The sequence below is a fragment of the Cheilinus undulatus genome, linkage group 6 (assembly GCF_018320785.1).
Source record: "Cheilinus undulatus linkage group 6, ASM1832078v1, whole genome shotgun sequence".
NCBI lineage: Eukaryota > Metazoa > Chordata > Actinopteri > Labriformes > Labridae > Cheilinus > Cheilinus undulatus.
The window spans coordinates 54150814-54160822 of record NC_054870.1 but is presented as its reverse complement, the minus strand read 5'-3'; the positions used below and the strand labels follow the sequence as shown (position 1 = coordinate 54160822).

At 40.0% G+C, this 10009-nt stretch overlaps 1 protein-coding gene across 1 annotated transcript in view; it reads right to left on the bottom strand.

The window, feature by feature from the left end:
- nid1a (nidogen 1a) overlaps positions 1 to 9521 on the bottom strand; it is a 47941-nt gene extending 38420 nt beyond the window's left edge. Inside the window, exons 1-2 of the mRNA XM_041789192.1 lie at positions 9252 to 9521; positions 624 to 923 (exon numbers count right to left, since the gene is read on the bottom strand). Of these exons, the coding sequence (XP_041645126.1) occupies positions 624 to 923; positions 9252 to 9455 (504 nt within the window). The 5' untranslated portion in view covers positions 9456 to 9521. The remainder of the gene's footprint in view (positions 1 to 623; positions 924 to 9251) is intronic.
- Between the last annotated feature and the right edge of the window lie 488 nt (positions 9522 to 10009).

The following is a 10009-nucleotide window of genomic DNA, read 5'->3' as shown; positions in this document are numbered from 1 at the left end:
GTTGATAATGGCAAAAAAATTGAAAAGGTGGTGAAATTGGATCTTAAAAGTAGCAGAAATGTGTTAGAAGCGGCAAAAATTATATAAGAATGGGAAAAAAGGCAAAAAATGGGCATAAATAGTGGTAAAAAGGAATTAAAAAGTAGCTGAAATGGCTTTAAATCAGCAAAAATGGATGGAAATTTGGTGAAATTGGAAGAAAAATCAATATAAACTGGCAAAATAGTGCAAACTATGAAAGAAAAAATTGGCAGAGTTGGCAGAAATTGGTTAAACTGGCAAAAATGGGCATAGCAGACAGTGTAATGTGGTTTAAACGGGGAAAAATGGCCATAAAAAGTGGTAAAATGGGGTCAATGGTGACAATAACGGGTCAACAGAGGCAACATTTGGCTCATGTGGTGAGAAACGGTTCAGAAGTGGCAAAAACAGGAGATTTCTGGGAAACAAATGATGAAAACTGGTTAAAAACTGGCAAAATTGTTGTGAAGTGGAGACAGTGTCAGTCAGAAAATATTCTTAGTTTTTTGGGAATGGCTGATTCAGTACCGCTTGGACCACAAATGTTCAAAACTGATGCTTCTTCTTATCAGTCAGTTCAGATCTATAATTCTGTTCCTCACCTTCTTCTCGATCCCGTCTCCTCTCGTTGGCCCGTGCGCGGCGACGTCGCTCCAGGTGATAACCACGGCATGGGATGGATAGACCTCGTCTTCATCAGGGACGGCGTTGTTGATAGTGTTCGCCACTCGAGCCAGGACGTCCTGACTGGAGTCTTGACGGAAGTAAACTTGGCCCACACCGTCGCTCGTGTCCAGGTCTCCCTGCAGAGCTGCAATCATCCCGAACTTTGGGGGCAGCTGGCCCAGATATGAGGACTCGCCTGTGGGCTCTGTTGTGGCAACAAAACCATTGGTGTTGATCTGAAATCAAACAGGCTGGTTAGAGACGAGGTCACTGCAGGAGAATAAAACCGTCTCTGTAGGACGGACGATTACGGCTGGAGGGGAAAAATGAAGGCAGAGAAAAATTTAATCTGACGTTACACCTGCTCTGAGGCTTTTCTGACAAATGTCCAGTTGTACCCTAAGGTCAAACATGAAAATCTGTGCTTTTACTGCTAGAATGTTCAAAATATCCTCTTTTCTTCATGGACATGTTAAACAAAAATCAATTTTTCAGGGTTTTCTAACACAAATACGTCCCTCTGTCCACAATCCCCCCAACAACCAGACCCCCCCCCCCCCCCCCCACCACCACCACACACACACAAACACCTGTCAGAACATGTGTGCTGAAACAAGCCAGAACTTCCCCTCATGATGTCATGTGGGGAGTTAGCCCCGCCCCCAGGTTGAACTTTTATCTCAGTATTTGGACTTTTATTCTCTAATGTGAACTTTGACCTTTTTTATTTCCATAATTTTAGCTTCTTATCCTATAATAATGACCTTTTTCCTAATAATTTTAATTCTATTTCTCTTAAATATGCTGTACCATAGTCTTCTGCAGGTTTACTGCTGACTCTTCATTCATTCCTATCACCTTTACCTGGATGTTATTGTGACATTTTCTCAGTATTTCAGCGTACTTAAACATGCAGCATCATTTTTCTCATCACAGACGGTCTTTAACAGAAAACTGCTGACATGAGAGCGGTCTAGTGTTGATGGACGCTCTGCATCATTTGCATGTTTTCCTCAGATCCAGGTTTTGGTCTGTTTTGTCCCGGCACAGCTCGGCCTCATACACATCAGTATTTATCGTTCTTCCAGAGTGTTTCTCGTCCTCCTCCAGAGTTTTTACCACCTTTTTTAACAACTGGTGACGAAGTGTTTCCCGTGGAGGCGGGCCGGCCCGCTCTGCCCCACTTTCATCTTTATTCAGACTCATTACACTAACGATCCGGGTCAGATGCCACGTCCTACAAATGCTCTGATGAACAAACAAGATGCCATTTAACACAGATCTGACTCACTCAAACTCTCTGAACACATGCGGGGCTAGTAAAGCTGAAACACTCTCTCTGCACATGGGGCTCCTTCACTTCCTGACCAGCAGAAAACAAGCACACTATTCCTGGCCCGGGCCGCTCCGCTTCCTGTCCTGATCCCTGAACTACCCCAGAGAGCCCACGCTAATCTTCATTACTGAAACTTCCTGCCAAAATGGGAGAAAGACAAGCTGGGAAAATGATCAGTGGTAGCGATAAAGGGAGAGAGCTCAGACATACCAGGGCTTTATGGAAAATGAATCACACTCAGAAGGAGACGATGAAACGCCACATGATTGGAGGAGATGGCTTTCTGCAAACGTGCCTGGTGTAAAAATGTTCCCCTCAGGGTGAAGAGGAAAGAATAAAAACAAAAGTGTACGGAGAGCTCTTATGTAGCAGGGGAAGCCCAACTTTACTCATTCTAAGAACAAGCTGAAGGCATGACGTTCCTCTGAACGTCTCCTGTGGAGAGATTATACAGCTGAGCCGGAACAATCCAGAACTTCACCTGGAGAAATGCATGGATCGTACCTGCATGAACAGAGTTACAGAGAGTCAAACTGCCCCAAATGAAGGCTTGAATTCTTCATCAAAGACCTGCAGGAATGACTTTTTAATAGGGTGAAAAACAGCGTTGTCTTCCTGCTTTCTGAGGGAAACAGCTCTCGTATGCGATCACTCTCTGATAGTTTATCGTCCACATGCAGCACAATTAAAACTGGGATGCAGCGCTCTGCTTTGAAAAGGAGAATCACAGGGAATAAAGGGCTGTTTGTATGACAGACACAAAGCTCCAGCCTTCAGCCAAATCATGTTGGTGCTTCAAACATTTAAACCCTCAGAGAGGTCACCGACAACGACAAAAACACAGTTATCTAGGCACCTTTCAATCAGCACAGAGACAAAAATGAACGGCCATGCTCCTAGTACACACTGGAGTCTTGTTTTAACTCCACAAACACATCCTTCTGTGTAAATCTGAGAGGAGACCCAGAACATGCTGGAGGGGTCAGATAGATCCATCTGACCTGGGAACACCCTGAAATCCCCCAGGAGGAGCTAGAAAGCATCAGTGGGGATAAAGACGTCTGCTTCACCTGCTGTGTGTGGAAAACAGAAGAAGAAGGTGAATAAACATTTATGGGTTGGCATCTTGAGCCAGCAGTGATGTGAGTGTCATCAGTGGAGGTTTTGGGATGGATTGCTCAACAGCTTTCCTGGAGTGCTCTGGTTTTTGTGTCTCCAGTAACGTGATAACCTCGGGGGAGGCTTTAAGAATGTATGAGCACATGAACTCCTCCAGATAGAGCCGTCTGGGTGAAAATAAGATCAATATTTACAATCACTGCCCAGCCAGCCGGCCCAGCCGATTCCTGAGAGCAGCTCTGCCTGATGAGCAGCTCGGATCCTCGGCCGATGGAGCACGTTTCTAGAAATGCTTGGAGCTGTAACAGTACGTTAAGAAGACACAGCCACGCCGTTACAGTCGCTCTGACCTCACACCACAGAGACGACACGCTGTCAGTTAACCTGAGCCCGACTCCAGCCTCCCTCCCTCCTCTTGGAGCACTAAATTAACCCCTTTGACACCACATACTTGAGGATTATTTGGATAAATGATTGTTTGTGAGGACGCCTGACTCAGGACACACCCACCCGACCATGAGGGGTTAAATCTGGCCTTAAGGCTCTATACTCTTCAACTGAACGTGTTTAAACAGGATCAGCTCTACATTATTGTGATGATCAGTTTTATCACAGAGAGGACAACACTGAATAAACTGTGCAAATATGTTGGCAACATTTGGAGGAGTGTGGAGCTAGAAAGAGGCTTTCCCTGCTCCTCACCGCTTCTACACTCTTCTCCAAATGTTGCCAACATATTTCTGCAATTTAGGTGGTCTGTTTGAGTTTGCCTGCAATTTTTGACAATTCAAAAAAAACAAACTGCTCTGTTTTATGTGTCTAGGACAGAATTACTCAACCCGGATCAACCAAAGAGCCCAACTGTTTAAAACTACCTTTGCAAGAGCCACAATCTATGTTTATGTTGAAATGTTGGAACCTGTACCAGCTGTACTGACAACAGGCTCCACAGGCTTGGCTGTGTGGTCATTAAAGAATCAAAGAATCAATCAATCTGAGCAAAAAAGGGTTAACTGGGCAATAAGAACAAGTCAAAGTGGTGAAATGGTCCAAGAGCAGCAAAGACATGGCAAAAATGGGGAACAAAATTTGAAAATAGCAAAAAGCAAGATAAATCTTTTCCTCTCCACCGAGACCCTCTCCGTATTCAAAACCCGGCTCAAAACTCACCTTTTTCACCTCGCCTTTAGTGTGTCTTTTTTATCATGTCTAGTTGTTGCTTTTAGACTCTTTTACAGGTTTTCAAAATTATTCTATGACTGTTCATGCTGATTGTTGTCTGTAAGGTGACCTTGAGTGTCAGAAAGGTGCCCACAAATAAAATGTATTATTATTATTATCATTATTATTATTATTATTATTAAATGAGGCAAAAAGTGGTGGAAATGGTAAAGATATTAGTAACAAGTGGCAAAAATGGTCAAAAATGTGGTTAAAAATGGGTGAAAAAAAGACAAAAATGGACAAAAACGGGGGGGAAAGTGGCAAAATTGATTAAGAAATGAGTTACAGGTGTCAAAAATGGTAAAAAAAAAAAAATGGCAAAAAAATTGAAAATAGCAAAAAGCAGGACAAAAAACAAAATAAAGTGGTGAAGAAGAGGCAAACTTGGGCTCAAAAATCTGTAAAAATAGATCAAAAATGGCAAAAAAGGGAAAAAATTTCCACTAGGGTCAACAGAAATTTACAAACATAAAAATAAAGGTTTATAATCTAAGCTGACTGAACAAGAGCGGGAAACAAACTGATTAATGTGACTTGTAATGTATAATTTCTGCGGTTGAAGTTGACATTTTTAAGGTTTTCTGGGGTAAAAATATTGAAAATAAAGACATAAAAGAGCCACACACTGGTCTAGGACATCTACTGCCATTGTGCCAAAAAGGAAACAGAATTATTTGATTTTGAACAACAATAAAAAATATTAAAATGAGCCATTATTATATAGGACGTCCGGTTTGTTGATGTGGTATCACCCAGGACTGTAGAGTTTATAGTCATGTTACTGTAGCAAACACTGATTATTGACTGTAGAGTTTATAGTCATGTTACTGTAGCAAACACTGATTATTGACTGTAGAGTTTATAGTCATGTTACTGTAGCAAACACTGATTATTGACTGTAGAGTTTATAGTCATGTTACTGTAGCAAACACTGATTATTGACTGTAGAGTTTATAGTCATGTTACTGTAGCAAACACTGATTATTGACTGTAGAGTTTATAGTCATGTTACTGTAGCAAACACTGATTATTGACTGTAGAGTTTATAGTCATGCTACTGTAGCAAACACTGATTATTGACTGTAGAGTTTATAGTCATGCTACTGTAGCAAACACTGATTATTGACTGTAGAGTTTATAGTCATGTTACTGTAGCAAACACTGATTATTGACTGTAGAGTTTATAGTCATGTTACTGTAGCAAACACTGATTATTGACTGTAGAGTTTATAGTCATGTTACTGTAGCAAACACTGATTATTGACTGTAGAGTTTATAGTCATGCTACTGTAGCAAACACTGATTATTGACTGTAGAGTTTATAGTCATGTTACTGTAGCAAACACTGATTATTCACTGTAGAGTTTATAGTCATGTTACTGTAGCAAACACTGATTATTGACTGTAGAGTTTATAGTCATGTTACTGTAGCAAACACTGATTATTGACTGTAGAGTTTATAGTCATGTTACTGTAGCAAACACTGATTATTGACTGTAGAGTTTATAGTCATGTTACTGTAGCAAACACTGATTATTGACTGTAGAGTTTATAGTCATGTTACTGTAGCAAACACTGATTATTGACTGTAGAGTTTATAGTCATGCTACTGTAGCAAACACTGATTATTGACTGTAGAGTTTATAGTCATGTTACTGTAGCAAACACTGATTATTGACTGTAGAGTTTATAGTCATGTTACTGTAGCAAACACTGATTATTGACTGTAGAGTTTATAGTCATGCTACTGTAGCAAACACTGATTATTGACTGTAGAGTTTATAGTCATGTTACTGTAGCAAACACTGATTATTGACTGTAGAGTTTATAGTCATGTTACTGTAGCAAACACTGATTATTGACTGTAGAGTTTATAGTCATGTTACTGTAGCAAACACTGATTATTGACTGTAGAGTTTATAGTCATGTTACTGTAGCAAACACTGATTATTGACTGTAGAGTTTATAGTCATGTTACTGTAGCAAACACTGATTATTGACTGTAGAGTTTATAGTCATGCTACTGTAGCAAACACTGATTATTGACTGTAGAGTTTATAGTCATGCTACTGTAGCAAACACTGATTATTGACTGTAGAGTTTATAGTCATGTTACTGTAGCAAACACTGATTATTGACTGTAGAGTTTATAGTCATGTTACTGTAGCAAACACTGATTATTGACTGTAGAGTTTATAGTCATGTTACTGTAGCAAACACTGATTATTGACTGTAGAGTTTATAGTCATGTTACTGTAGCAAACACTGATTATTGACTGTAGAGTTTATAGTCATGTTACTGTAGCAAACACTGATTATTGACTGTAGAGTTTATAGTCATGCTACTGTAGCAAACACTGATAATTGACTGTAGAGTTTATAGTCATGTTACTGTAGCAAACACTGATTATTGACTGTAGAGTTTATAGTCATGTTACTGTAGCAAACACTGATTATTGACTGTAGAGTTTATAGTCATGTTACTGTAGCAAACACTGATTATTGACTGTAGAGTTTATAGTCATGTTACTGTAGCAAACACTGATTATTGACTGTAGAGTTTATAGTCATGTTACTGTAGCAAACACTGATTATTGACTGTAGAGTTTATAGTCATGCTACTGTAGCAAACACTGATTATTGACTGTAGAGTTTATAGTCATGCTACTGTAGCAAACACTGATTATTGACTGTAGAGTTTATAGTCATGTTACTGTAGCAAACACTGATTATTGACTGTAGAGTTTATAGTCATGTTACTGTAGCAAACACTGATTATTGACTGTAGAGTTTATAGTCATGTTACTGTAGCAAACACTGATTATTGACTGTAGAGTTTATAGTCATGTTACTGTAGCAAACACTGATTATTGCCTGTAGAGTTTATAGTCATGTTACTGTAGCAAACACTGATTATTGACTGTAGAGTTTATAGTCATGTTACTGTAGCAAACACTGATTATTGACTGTAGAGTTTATAGTCATGGCGCTGTAGCAAACACTGATTATTGACTGTAGAGTTTATAGTCATGTTACTGTAGCAAACACTGATTATTGACTGTAGAGTTTATAGTCATGTTACTGTAGCAAACACTGATTATTGACTGTAGAGTTTATAGTCATGTTACTGTAGCAAACACTGATTATTGACTGTAGAGTTTATAGTCATGTTACTGTAGCAAACACTGATTATTGACTGTAGAGTTTATAGTCATGTTACTGTAGCAAACACTGATTATTGACTGTAGAGTTTATAGTCATGCTACTGTAGCAAACACTGATTATTGACTGTAGAGTTTATAGTCATGCTACTGTAGCAAACACTGATTATTGACTGTAGAGTTTATAGTCATGTTACTGTAGCAAACACTGATTATTGACTGTAGAGTTTATAGTCATGGCGCTGTAGCAAACACTGATTATTGACTGTAGAGTTTATAGTCATGCTACTGTAGCAAACACTGATTATTGACTGTAGAGTTTATAGTCATGTTACTGTAGCAAACACTGATTATTGACTGTAGAGTTTATAGTCATGGCGCTGTAGCAAACACTGATAATTGACTGTAGAGTTTATAGTCATGTTACTGTAGCAAACACTGATTATTGACCGTAGAGTTTATAGTCATGTTACTGTAGCAAACACTGATAATTGACTGTAGAGTTTATAGTCATGCTACTGTAGCAAACACTGATTATTGACTGTAGAGTTTATAGTCATGTTACTGTAGCAAACACTGATTATTGACTGTAGAGTTTATAGTCATGTTACTGTAGCAAACACTGATTATTGACTGTAGAGTTTATAGTCATGCTACTGTAGCAAACACTGATTATTGACTGTAGAGTTTATAGTCATGGCGCTGTAGCAAACACTGATTATTGACTGTAGAGTTTATAGTCATGTAACTGTAGCAAACACTGATTATTGACTGTAGTTTATAGTCATGCTACTGTAGCAAACACTGATTATTGACTGTAGAGTTTATAGTCATGTTACTGTAGCAAACACTGATTATTGACTGTAGAGTTTATAGTCATGTTACTGTAGCAAACACTGATTATTGACTGTAGAGTTTATAGTCATGTTACTGTAGCAAACACTGATTATTGACTGTAGAGTTTATAGTCATGTTACTGTAGCAAACACTGATTATTGACTGTAGAGTTTATAGTCATGTTACTGTAGCAAACACTGATTATTGACTGTAGAGTTTATAGTCATGCTACTGTAGCAAACACTGATTATTGACTGTAGAGTTTATAGTCATGTTACTGTAGCAAACACTGATTATTGACTGTAGAGTTTATAGTCATGTTACTGTAGCAAACACTGATTATTGACTGTAGAGTTTATAGTCATGCTACTGTAGCAAACACTGATTATTGACTGTAGAGTTTATAGTCATGTTACTGTAGCAAACACTGATTATTGACTGTAGAGTTTATAGTCATGCTACTGTAGCAAACACTGATTATTGACTGTAGAGTTTATAGTCATGTTACTGTAGCAAACACTGATTATTGACTGTAGAGTTTATAGTCATGCTACTGTAGCAAACACTGATTATTGACTGTAGAGTTTATAGTCATGCTACTGTAGCAAACACTGATTATTGACTGTTAAAGCTGAGATGTATTTGGATAGGACGGTGTGGTTTTTGGTCCCTGTCGCCCAGCCCTATGTCAGACGTCCTCACATATATCCTGTGACTTCCAGGCATTGTTTGAGGCTGGATCTACTGACCCATTTCCTCCTAAAACCGTCCGTGGTTTCTAGGATATGCGCAATTGCGCAAACTCTGCGGAGAGTGAGCCGTGGCCAAAGAAGCTGTAACCCGCAGTAATGTGATCTGAGGAGTGTGTAAAAGTCTGGGTTACTCACAAAGATGCTGTCGAAAGTGCCATCATAAAACAGCACGGGCTGGTCCAGGTCCAGTCTGTGCGTCTGGTCGCTCCCTGCCTGCAGAGTCCGGTCTCCTGCGCTCGGACCGAAGGGGAAAAGCTGCTCCCGCGTTACGCTCTGCGCCAACGCCAAGAATCCGAGAAAAGTGGCACAGACGGGCCATCCTCGCTCCTGCCAGCCCATCGTTGGTGTCAGAGGAGCAGTCGAGCAGTCCTGTGGTCTCTCTGGTCCGCGCAGAGTGACGATTCAGAAAGTTCAGGCCGAGTTTGGAGACGCGGGGCGGAGTTGAGAGAATTTCATCAAACCCAGCAGAGACAGGAGCTGTTAGCCTATAGTTAGTATTCATGCTGTTCCTAGAGCACAGTCCTCTACTGTTGTGGTTCTGGTTCTGGGTCAGTCTGCACCGTCTCTCCTCTGGCACGCTTTAAGCTCCAACTCTGCCTGACAGGAGCTGTTAGGGTTGGATCAGGACAGATGTGAGAGCAGGACCAGTTTCACAGCTAAACCCCAGACTCTGAGCTCAGTTAAGGGAACGCAGACCTGCTGATGAGGCTTTAACATGTTTTATTAAGATCCAGGACCCAGGGCTGGTTCAGGTCGTCTATAGACCAGCCCCTCTGCATTTACAGGGCTGTACAAACCTTAGCTTTCTTCTCTCAGCTCAACAAACTAACTTTAACATCAAAGAGGAAATATGAGGGCAGTTTTTAATGATTTCATTTATGAGGGGAAAAATC